Below are 13,239 nucleotides of genomic sequence, written 5' to 3'. Positions count from 1 at the left end.
GAACATTTTATAAAAGGATAGAAGACTGCAGAGTTGAGTGGAGAGTACAGATGATCTTAACAAAATTAAATGGTCGGTTAATCTAGTATGCTTTATTTGTCCAGATTAAATGTTTAAGTTAATTCTTTTCTGTTATCAATATAAAGTGAAAATTTATAATTTTAAAAGTATAGCTATGGATGTTATTTGTTAAGTACATGAATTTTAGCTTTAAAAGTACAGTACATATATAAAGTATATCTTTTTTTATATTACAGTTTTGTAGTTCTCATGCTCTTTCACGATCTTATTTTATTTGTATAAATGGAAATATCTCATTTTAAAGATATAATTAATACACGTCCAAACTGTTATCATGCCCATTCTCCAGTCTTACATATTTGGACTACTATCTTTGGGAGAAGTTGAAGTGTATGGTTTACGTTATAAGACCTATGATGAAAAAAGTAAGCAATGCAGTAGTTTCCATTCCTCCAGAAAAGAATTCAGCGTTTAGTAGACAACTACAGTGGGCAGGAGCTTTGCATTGCTAATGATGGATGGGATGCAGCTTGAGCAGCTGTTGGTGCTCCTGATGAACTTTTAGGTATTAGTAGTGTTAAACTGTCCCATTACCATTTGTTGCAGGAAAAAATGCATTAAATAAAGAATTGAAATTGTTATGTTTACCTACAGAATTAAAAACCTATTATGAAATCTAAAAATACCAGATTAATCAAAGTTTACCATATAAATAAATATACATTGAGAGTGTCATGGAGGAGTGTTTAAGCCAATTCATAAACTTTATTAGAGCAAAAATAAACATAAAAAACCCTCAAAGGTCAAAGATACTTATTAAATGAAATTGCCTATTTTTATCATGTATTAATCTCAATAATTCTATAATTTATTATTGGCAATTTAAAAGGATTTTGGACATAAGCTACTGTTATATGTTACAATTAAAGTACAGAAAAAGTCAATAGCGCAACATGCATATAAAAACAAAAATTAGATATGAAGATGAACTCCGGAAAGATGTACTTCAAGACTATTTTAAAATAATGCAAGTCAGTATATTTTATGAGTAAAGTATTGAATCAACAAAATTGTATGTTTACCCTGAAATATAGTAATAACATTTGGAGATTATGTAGTTTTTAACAGTAGATTAATGCAACATATCAAGATTTTATACATGCACAAACACACTAATAATTTGTTTGTTTTAAACTGTGCTTAAATCACAAATGCCAATACATATTTTGACAATCATTTGTGAAGGAGATGGAGCACTCCTTACAATAGCAAATATTGTGAGGAAATTCATACTTATAAAAATATGTCCAGTCTTTGTGGACACCTAGGCGATCGAACAATTAATTATCACCAAGGCAAATATTATATCCAGTTGAGAGCAACATATAAAACCGCTTTAAACACTACCCACCAATGACTTCGAAAAGAAAGGTTTAATTTTTGTACTCTATTACAGTTATAGTAATAAACACTGTATATTTTCATTCTTTTTATTTACAGGTATTTATTTCAATACAATAGCCACAGATGCAATATCCTTATAGCTAATTTGACATTTTATCAAACTAAACAAAATACAATAAATTTCAATACAAAGGAAAAAAACTTTAAACAAGAATAATACATTAAAATAATGCTCTATACAACAAGTTCAGACACTTGGTATGCCTAACTAAACAAAAGAATAATTTTTATAAGAATAAAAAATTAAGTGGTTTGCTTTATAACTAAAAAAAACTACGAGTATACACAAGTTGCATTTCATGTTGTCATTACGTTGTTTTTCCATACGAAGATTTACATTATTATTATGTTGATGAGTACATATTCATGCTGCTGATCGCGTCTCGATCTCCACACACACAGGCTACGCCCATGTGGAGATCATTTCCTGTTTATGCATGTATGTTGAGATCTTTGTATCTATGAGGAAATAAATAAATATTCATCAACTTTGTCAATTTGGGATTTCAACTCACCAACTGTTATTAAACACATCTACCTCCTGCTTAAATAAATTTAAAAGTCTCAAGGCTTTAAAAAAGGAAAAACTATAGTGACATCTGGGGACAAAAAAAAAAAACTATCGATGGACGCAAGTTGCTTCTACGAACAACTGGATCTTATTTAAAAAGAACTGTCTATTGACCTATGAATAATTTTGTAAATAAATGTAAGACCAGATTTGTTCCTTCTTATGTAAGTGTATAAAATGAAAAAAAAAAAATCTTCTAAGAATTGCCGTTGAAAGGTCTTGGTCACAAGGAAAGTTAAATTGTTTGTAATATAAATATTTACATAATATATATGAATATTTTCAGAATCAGCAAAGCCATGAAGTGAGAACATTATGACATACTATGACAGCAGTTAATAGGTTAACAAAATAATGTCTTCAGTAGCATTTAAATTTTTAAAGCTGTAAATATTAAAAATTAACTCTCTTTTAACCTTATGCACTCAAAAGGCAGTATTTATAATTTTTCCTATTACCAGCTCTACAGGCCACCGCCATTTTGTTGGAAGCGTGAATTAATTATTGCCATTATGTTATCTCAGCTCATATGTCCAGCTATACTGGCCACTGAACATAGAAGTAATTTCCTAATATTCTCTTTGTTTAATAACGAATGGTAGGTGCTTAAACCTATTAAGCAGCTTTATTTGTAAATAATTTTTAAGTAAAGCAGTAAATTTTAAATAATAACATCTAAAGAAAAACATTCACAGGATTAAAATAAAACAAACTCAAATATAAAGTCATTTTTATTTTTTAAGTGTAACAAAGTTCACTACACAAATAATACAAAGCTATACTAAATCATAGCTTTTATGTCTTTACAGGCAGTGAAGTTGAAATACCCTGCTTTCAAGTTAACCACAATGTACCACAATTTGTATAAAACACAACCCAGATAATGTTACAAAGACAAAGTTACAAAGCTAAAAGCACCGGTTTAAAACCATCACATTCATTTACTTGAACTTCGTTTTACAGTATTTTTATCAATTTGTCAGTCTTCTATTTAATTATTTAATGCCACTCTCTTTTTTAGGATAGTATAAATAATAAATAAATATTGGTCTCACTATCTTGAGAGCCTAGATCCATGACTGAAGTAGAAATTCAAGAATTACAATTAAAAAATCAGTCTTATTATGTAGATGTGCTGAAACTTAAGACTTAATTTTTTTTAAGAACACAATCAGTCAGACTTAATAAAATTAAAATAAATTAAGAATACAGACCAGATACACAAAGCTACATTAGATCATAAGATAATTATATCACATTACATAAATATGAAGTGAGCATTCGATAGGAAGACATCGAAATACAAGGAAACTTAAATTATTTATCACATAGAGGAACTTCTATACAGCTTAAGTAAAAAAAAGCACAACCTTGTATTCATACTGTTATATAATACTGAATAATTATTTTAAATTATGTTTTAAAAAACTACAAACTAAAATAAATAGGAATATATAAATACAGTGAAGATTTCAAGCTTCAACAACCGTTTCCATAGGAGTGCTGTTTTCAGTATTATCACATTTTTTCCCTTCAATAGGTTTTACATCATTTTCATTACTTATTTCTTGTTTTATATCAGGACTAGATGATCCATTTAACTGTGATTCAACAGCAGTACCGTTTGATACATTGCCAGCTGCTGACATACCAGTGCCATTTACAGATACCTGCTCATCCAGAGTGGTTTGACTTTGACTACTAACATTTGTCTTCACATCAGTTTCTTCTGCTATTCCGTTACTTTCTGCTAGAGGGGCAACTTCTGTTTCAGTCTTAAGCTCTTCTTTATTAGTCAATGTTTCATTGGATAAAACATTTGCTGCTGTTTTTGACTCAGTTTTATCACTAAGTTTGTCTAAGACATCTTTAGATTCTTTAACCTTGTCATCTGTGTCTTTACATTTTTCATCAAAGTTCTCCTTATTTTCTGGAACAACTTTATTGGTTTCAGACTCTACCTCCATTAATTCATCTGAATCTCCATTTACTCTTGTTTTACAGTCTTTAATACAGGTGTCTTTTTGTTTTTCTTCAGTAACTATTTGTTCAGTTTCACAATCCATTTGAGTATCATCACCATTATCTGATGTCATTGCCAGTGAATTTCCTGATGGAGCTTCTTTTTCCTCAACTTTCACAGGTTCATTCTCTGAAACTACAGTTTTCTGATTGTGATCAGAAACAATTTCCGATAACATAGATTTTTCTATTTTTAAATCTGATTTACAATCAGCATTGGAATTGTTCTGAATTGGTTCTAACTTAGATTTTTCAATAGGAGATTTAGCACTGTCTATTTCAGATTCTTTTTTTGGCTCAATTGATTTCAATTCCAAGTCTTCTTTAAGAGATTCACTGTTATTAGATTCAGTTTTGAGCTCCAATGTAGATTTAACTTCCATTGTTTCACATGATTTCTCAACTTCTTTACTAAAAGAGTCTTTTTTAACCACATCTTCTTGAGATTTTGTTTCAAGCTCTACCCTAGGTTCAACTTCCATTAATTCATCTGTTTTTAAAATTTCATTATTTTTTTCAGACGTGTTTTCTTTTCCAGTTGAATTTGAAGCGAATTTATTCTCTTCTTGAGATTCCAAATCTTTTTTTTCTGTACATTCATGTACAATTGATGGATTTTCATGAGAGGGGTTATCTTCTGTAACCTCCATATTATTCTCAGTATTTTTTTCATGAGAATCACTCTCTTGGGTAATTGCAATAGGTGACTTTGATTTGTTCTCTTTATCAGCTTCCAATAAAGATATAGATGTTTCTGTATTAACAATATTTGTTTTATCAGCATTGCTTTCTACATCAGTGATTTCAGTCTTTTCTTTTTCTATATTTGTGTCGGAAGGAACACTTGAGTTTAGCGTTACATTTTCTTTACATTCCTTTTCATTATCTTTTTTTGATTCTGTCTTACAATTGTCTTCAGTCTTATTTTCACATTTTTCTTGAGTTTCTATTTTCCCCTCCGATGTGTCTTTTTCTTGTTCCACACATAAAATCTTTTCATCTTTTGATTCCAATTCACCATGATTTTCAGAAATAGTTTTAACATTTTCTTTTGAATTCTCTGCAGGATTTTCTACAGGTTTTACAGATGCCATATTTTCACAAATGTCTTTCTTTTCTATTTTAGATTTTGATTCACAACTGTCCTCCATTTTATTGTCACCCTTTCCAGAACTATTTTCATCAGGTAAAGTTTCCTTTTTTTCACTGGCCTGTTCAATCTTCTCTTTGTCAGGAATGTCACCTTCTTTTTCATTAGTTGTAACAACTGGTTCAATAAGATTGTTAGTGTTTTCCTCAAGAATTGCACTTTTATCTTCTACAATTTTAACGTCTTCCTGCTCAGTATTTTCTTTGTGGTGTATTTTATCTTCAATTTTCAATTCTTCTCCAATTTCAATCTTATTTTGTTCTCCAGGTTCAGCCTTCTTTTCTTCTCCGGGTTCAGCCTTCTTTTCTTCTCCGGGTTCAGCCTTCTTTTCTTCTCCGGGTTCAGCCTTCTTTTCTTCTCCGGGTTCAGCCTTCTTTTCTTCTCCGGGTTCAGCCTTCTTTTCTTCTCCAAGTTCAGCCTTCTTTTCTTCTCCAAGTTCAGCCTTCTTTTCTTCTCCGGGTTCAGCCTTCTTTTCTTCTCCAAGTTCAGCCTTCTTTTCTTCTCCAGGTTCAGCCTTTTTTTCTTCTCCAGGTTCAGCCTTTTTTTCTTCTCCAAGTTCAACTTTCTTTCCTTCTCCAAGTTCAGCCTTCTGTTCTATAGTACTGTCTTCTGTTGTAGAACTTTCTTCAACTTCCATCATCTCTACATCATCATTAGATTTGATATTAGGGTTACTTGGTTCACTCCCCCCCTCAAAAGAAACTGCACAGTTTGTAACTTGTTTATTTTCATTAGTTACATCAGTTTCAGAACACACTTTCCTCTTTTTACAATTATTTTCAAACTCAATTTCTGTAAAAGATGTAATTACTGGAAATTCAGCTTTATCTACATCTGTCAATGGGTTATTTCCCTCTCTTGATAGTAGTATAGCTGTGATTCCCGTCTCTTTAGCTGCTCTTGCCTCTGAAACCAAAGATATTAGTTAGATATTAGAACATTTTGTACAGTGTGACACAGAATAACGGGAATTTTTAAAAAAATTCTAAAAAATAAGAGTGATGGAAAAAAATGGTTTTATTTGTATTAAATGAAACATAAAAACTTGCCATTTATGAAACACTAATGGAATTTACGATTTTTAAAAACAACATCCTTTAGGTGGCGTCCTCGTCTACGAATGCATTCTTGAAATCTATGGTGGAGATTCCTCATTGACCGCTGCAACATCTCAACTGGAATACTGGTAATTTCATCAGCAAAATTCTCTGTTTTAACTCATTTACAGTTCTTGGTCGAGTTGTGAACACTTTAGTTTTGAGGTAGCCCCATAAAAAGAAATCGCACACGGTCAAATCTGGCGATCTAGGGGGCCAGGAAACGTTACCGAATCTTGAGATGACACGGTTACCAAACAATACTCGGACAGCTTCCATTGACTGTCGTGCAGTGTGTGATGTCGCACCATCCTGTTGAAACCAGGATTCTTGAACGTCTGGAAAATTGTTCAATTCAGGTGTAACGAAACGTTGTAACATTTCCACGTAACGATCAGAATTGACAGTTACTGCAATCCCTCATTCAGCATCAAAAAAGTAAGATCCAATGATCCCATGTAATAAAACAGCTCACCATACTGTAACCTTATTAGCGTGTAAAGGGCACTCATGAAGTTCATTAGGATTTCTGTCTGCCCAGTATCGGTAGTTCTGCTTGTTAACATACCTGTGAGATGAAAGTGGGCCCCATCTGACATCCACAACTTGCTTAGAAATTCATCTTCATTGTTTATGTGTGTTAACATTTGTTGGCAGAATTGCAATCGCGACTGGTAATCATTTTCCTTCAACTGTTGCACAATCTGCAGCTTGTAGGGGTGAAATTTTAATTCTAAATGAAGAATTCTGCGAACACTCTCATGGGACATTTCAACCGCAGCTGCTTGCTTACGAATCGAACGGCGTGGACTCCTCAATACAGATCGGCGTACAACATCAATGTTCTGTGCAGTACGAGCACTTCTTGGTCGTCAAGTTGGTTTCTTCTTTAACCCTTCAATGTGGGGATTTCCTGGAGCCCACCAACTGCCTGCTGCGGGAGTTTTCTGTGCTAATGATTGTAGATTGCTATATTTTAGTTATAATGACATTAAGTACCCCTTGTAAATATTGTAACAAATTTTATTTTATTAATTTATCTTACATCTAATAAAAACAGCTGTTTAGGTTACAATATTAATTAATACTGAATATTATTCATATCAAGATGAAAAATTATCAGTCAAAAATTTGATTTGGTGTGATAGTTCTTGAAGCAGGTTCCCACACACATTGCAGCCTGGCAATCAGGGCACCAAAATCTTGTTTCCTTCCTTTTTCCTTGTTTGGAACATACCACACAAACTCTGTATGGCTTGGATTTCTTTTCTGTAGGTGGTATGTTTTCGATGAAATGCCTCTCAACTAGGCGTTTTGGTTTAGGCTCAATGGAAGGGCGCCCATAGACTGGCCTCTTGACTTCTGAGCCATACTTTTCAATAAGACCCTTGATTAGTTCTAGTCTTACAGAAATATGCTCAGACTTATCATTCCGACTCTTCCAGATGATAAATGTGTTTAGTACAGTTACGTTCAAAATTCTCTTGAAAAGTTTGATGTACCACTTTAGATTTTTCTTTCTTTCCAAAAGAAAGCTATGGAGCAACTGATCCCTAAGGTCAACCCCCCCCCCCCATATGTCTATTATAATCAAGTACAAGTGCAGGCTTTATTTGCTCAGTGCCAAGACTATTTCTCTGATACACTAGCTCATGAGAATGAAATGTTGAAATCAATGTAACAATCCGTTTATCATGCCATTTGAGAACCATTACTTTATCACTATGGAAACAGACAATCTCCCCTTTATTGATATTTGTTTTTTTCAGTTGATCTGGTACTTCCTTTCTACACAATTTTAGGGTGCCACAGGAATCAGTTTTCCTTTCTTTTAAAATTTTGGAAAGCTCAGGGGAGTTGTACCAATTGTCTAACCAGACTGTGTGACCTTTATCAAGAATTGGCTGTAAGAGCTTGAGGACAATTGCAGTTGAAGTAGGGCAGTTGTTTGGTAGTGCTTCACTGGTAAAATCAGTCCCTTTACCAGTATAGATGACAAAAGACCATGTGTAACCACTAGTAGACTCGCATAGCTCAAAAGATTTGATGCCGAATTGAGAGGCTTTTAGTGGAATATATTGTCGAAAAGACAATCGACCTTTCCACAATGTTAGGGACTCATCGATAGAAATATTTTGTGACAGACCATAGCAACTCTTAAATTTGTCATTCAGGTGATCTATGATAGGAACAATTTTGTACAGTTTTTTTGAGCCCTGAAATTCACCAATTTTTGTTTTGTCAGAAAAATGCAAATACTTTGAGATAAGTTCAAAGCGTTCTAAAGGCATAGTGCTGGGGAATACTGGACTTTCAAGCAGAGGATTCTTCGAATAATACATTCTAACTGATGGTTTCTGAACAACTCCCATTAACATTACAATGGCAAAAAACACATACATTTCTTCAACTGTAACCGGTTTCCAATCCCAGTCCCTAGACCTTCGCCCAAAAACCATTCCCTTCTTGGTTCTTTCTTGTTCTGCATACAAGTTTGTCTGTTCAACTATAATTTTCATGATTGTTTCATCAAAAAAGTTTTCAAAGATATGTAACACATTTTCAAATTCAAATTTAGGTCCTGGTTGCCTAGTAAAAACTTCTCTTTCAGGAATGTAACCCTCCATGGTTTCCCAAATCATTGAGGGACCTTTTTTTTGATTTTTTAGGCCTAGGAGGCAAGATTTCATTTTCTGGTGTACTTTCCCCAACCAGCAAAACTTGATCATCATTTAAATTATCTTCAATACAATCTAACTGTGTATAATCCAAATCTTCCACACCAGGGCTATAGTCTATCTCACTGCCACAGTCTGACAGTTGGTCATTTAGCCAGTCGGCTATTTGGTCACTGCCATTTGACATTGTGTAAAAGAAACAATAAAGAAATGTCTAAAAGTTAGAAATTATAAAAACACTTACTCTGAATTGTTCAAATTATCCATAAAAACAACTAACTTTCACAGATAGGCCTAGGCCTACATCACTCACAAACACACATTCACCAAATTACTACCATTATTATTTGCACTTACTGAAGAATGTAATAGTATTATTTAGGCTCAAAATAATAACCAATACATCTAGTACCAACTATAAACTTAATATAAAACAATTAATATTATACAAGTTCTAATAAAACACAGTGTAAACTTAATATAAAACAATTAATATTATACAAGTTCTAATAAAACACAGTGTAAACACAAGCCGGTCAGCAATAACAACAACAGACACGATGTATTGGAATACCGCGAGACAGCTGACTGAGTCATCTGTTTGGTTTAGGTTTAGAACAGCTGAATAAAAAAAAACATATTCTGCGCATACGAAAATCAAGAATGGAATGTCCTCTTTCTAACGATATAAAACATCGCTTGAAGTAGTTCAAACTGTCGCCGCTAGATCGCTTACGCGTACGGTCTGCACGAAAACGTAACGTTCACGTGAAACCACCGCAACGGGCTTCGTCAGTCGGCCGTGAATGTCACGTGGAACCACGTTGAAGGGTTAAAGCTGATACACTCTCTTCAAAATTATTAATCCAACTTCTAATGGCATGTTTTGACGGAACAGAATCATGACATCCTAAGTTGTAAAAATGTCGGAACTCAATCTGGGCAGCTTTCAAACTATCACAGTTTTTACAAAACATTTTTATAGCTAACGCACGCTGTTGCCCGTTCCACTGGTCCATGGCTACTGTAATAGCGGCTTGTTTACTTGGTCACTGTCACTACTTTGTTTACTTGCCGCAGTGCTGCCACCTGCTCACGGCTGCCACGACGCGTTACAAATATTCCCGTTATTCTGTGTCACCCTGTATTAACCTGGTCTATCTTACCCTATTTCTATAACAAGGTATCATTCAATGCAAATATACCATTACATCACTAGAAAATTAAGTTTATAATGTGTAAATAAGTGTAAGAAAATGTTGCAAATACAATTAAAGTAGCATTCTTTTGAGGATCAACATTCAATTTTTGTCATTAGGCATTACAATGTAATAGACTACATCAATATATAATGTATACTTCAAACTAAATATAAAATAGCTTATTAAAATTAGATAATTTAATAACAATTGGAAGATATTAATATAAAGACATGTATAAACTAGAAATAGACAGAATAAAACATACTGCACACAGATCAACACTGTATACAGAAAGCTTTATTCATAAACAACAAGTTTAGAACAGGTGTCAAATACAAAATAATATAAATGAAAATCAATACAATGTAATGGAAATAAATTGTCTTTAGTTCCTTGTAAGTTTTTAATAGTTGTTGCAGCTATTTGCATGTTTAATGAATTCACTGATTGTGTAAATTGTGTAGGTGTATGAACAGTAACCTCAATATTTGGGTTCTAACATTTACCATAAGTTACCTTTATCTATTAAAAACATCTATAGTAAAAAGTTCCTACAGAAATAGCTGGTAGGAGAAGCCTTCAACATGTTACAAGAGTTTTGGGAGTTTGATATGGATGCTCTAATTTGATGTTAAGCTGTTTTAAAGGTTATAATTCTGCATGTTGTAAACATGTAATCTTTTTATGTTTTTTAGTGTATTTTTTGCTGCTGTAGGTTTCTGATAGTTATTTATCTATTTTTTTTTTTTAATTAATAATGTAAAATGTTGTAATCCCTTAATGATTAACACAATTTTATTGATTTAAATTAAACTTTTGCAACATTGTTTAACATAACAGCAATAATAGTTGTCCTGTTAAATTCAAAGCTTGTATCTGTTAATTTTTGTTTTTTTATATCAGTTGACCACAAAATTGAGTTCAATTTTATTGACCTGGTGCACGAAATAGTCAGTTTTATTGCTAGTATCATTGTAGCATAATAATCGTTATTCACTTTTTAGCACTGTTTAATTAAGATCTGTTTCTCTTTGGACAATTTACCTTTCACTATACTTTTGATGTGCTAATTTGTGACGTGATATAAATCTTTGAACTATATAAAATAACAAGACTACATAAATTATTTAACCCTTAACAGTCTGTATAGGCCACTGGGAGTGGCCTAAAATATTAGAGTTTTTTACTCGCAATTTTCCTGGTAAACGATGTTTCAGCACTCAGTAGGTCACGCTTAGGGCCCAGGTCTAGTCTTCCTCCTCATGTATCTTTCATTTTAAATGTCTAAATAGTAAGTACGTGTAAAATCTGTTGTCGTCGCACACAGCGCAACTATCTTTCTTCTTTCCTCTGTCCAGCTCATAAATAAGGTGTAGTTTGCCATTTAGGCATTGGTGTTCATTAAAGAATGCTTGTTTTCCTCTTTTTTAATTCCTTATCACAACTACTAGCTGCCTTATCAACAACGTTCTGTACTTTTTGTGGCTAATTTTCTTCATGCTTGGATTAATTCTATTCAAAAAATATTCTGGTTCAGGGAGTGGAAGAGCTTAGGAAGTAAGTGTGGAATTGAGGTAAATTTTAATGTTGACAACAGCGTTGAGTTGGTGGGCCAATTGTCTAGAGTGGTTGAGGCGATGCGAACAGGCTGGCGAGTGGAACGTACAGGCCGTGCTTGTACGTCTGTCTATCATCCACATTATTTAACAATAAAACTTGACCTTGGAGATGAGACATTCCTGAAAGATTGTTATGATATGAATATTATGTCTTGGGCAATTAAGGCGTGGGCAGGCCTGATTGATTTAAATTACAAACCTTGGTTTCCTGATAAAAATCACGTATGTTCTTTGTGTAACCGGAATGAGTATGAGACGGTCTTTCACTTTGTGAGTATTTGTCCTATTCTGGCAACGATTCGGAGAAAGTGGTTTGGGAGTAACATGCTAAGCGAAAAAGAATTCTTCAAGTTGGAAAATATATGAGAGATGCGTGGAAAATGCGGTGGGATTTAGTCTATGAAATTAATTTTTAAATATTAAAATATAGATGAAAAACTTTTATATGACAGCTGTAAGGATCCCAAAATAAAATAAAAACAAATATTATATTATTGTGTGTGTATGTGTGAGCGCGCGCGCGCGCGTGAAATATTACATTTTCCTATTCTTTTTTCTGATATTTTGAACCTTATTTGAATCGCCAAACTTAAAATGTCTATAGTTTTGGTTAATTACATTTTTTGTATTAATTGTAGTTATAAGAAGTGTACAGAAGTGCCAACCAGACAGACGGTCGAAATGACCATTGTATTTAGTGCAAATTTTTGTTCCTTACTTAGGATAAATAAATACTTATTTTTTTAGAGAGCTAAAGCTAGTTCCTATTAAGATTAGTGAGGGTAATATTTTGTTTTTGTTTATTGTACAAATAAAGCACTTTTTCTTCTTCTTCTAATTCTATTCAAATTAAATCAAATAAATGAATTGACTATTCCAATTTCCAGAAGTCAAAAATACTTAATTTTATTATTATTTTAATATCTTCTGGTGAATGAATATGATGCTGCATATCGATACGTTAGATCTACCCAACCTATACTGTATTTTCATTGTATCTACTGATGGTTGTTTCACAGTTGTTTTATGTGCTCCTGCTTTACCAGTTCTTACCACTACTTCGATAAAGTTGTTATAATGTTTGCTAATCATGAGTAGTTCCCTCTTATCTTTCTATTGCACTAGATTAATTTTATCATCTTTCTAAATGCATTAATTTTCCTTCTTCAATTTTATCTTACTTTAAATTCTTTCTGGAAGTTCTTTATGACCTCTATTTATTGTATCTGTAAAATGTAATTTTTTTCATACAATACTTGGGCTAATTCAAAACTAGAGTAGGACATATTAGCAAATACATGAAGAACCTTAACATTCCCATAACTATTTTGAAGGCTTTCAACTAAGGGTTCATCCCATCTTGAGAGCACTGCTACTGCACTCAGAGCTTAGGAAAGATGACAATTTTTATTAGT

At 32.9% G+C, this 13,239-nt stretch overlaps 1 protein-coding gene across 2 annotated transcripts in view; it reads right to left on the bottom strand.

Annotated features, from left to right (window-relative positions):
- Window positions 1–2,774: 2,774 nt before the first annotated feature.
- LOC124352802 (enolase-phosphatase E1-like) overlaps window positions 2,775–13,239 on the bottom strand; it is a 29,338-nt gene continuing 18,873 nt past the window's right edge. For both annotated transcript variants that reach the window (XM_046802479.1, XM_046802480.1), the window contains one exon: window positions 2,775–6,134. In XM_046802479.1, the coding sequence (XP_046658435.1) occupies window positions 3,529–6,134 (2,606 nt within the window). In that variant the 3' untranslated portion in view covers window positions 2,775–3,528. The remainder of the gene's footprint in view (window positions 6,135–13,239) is intronic.

Source organism: Homalodisca vitripennis, chromosome 1 (assembly GCF_021130785.1).
Source record: "Homalodisca vitripennis isolate AUS2020 chromosome 1, UT_GWSS_2.1, whole genome shotgun sequence".
NCBI lineage: Eukaryota > Metazoa > Arthropoda > Insecta > Hemiptera > Cicadellidae > Homalodisca > Homalodisca vitripennis.
Note: the sequence above shows the minus strand (reverse complement) of the source record. Positions and strands in the feature narration are given on the sequence as shown.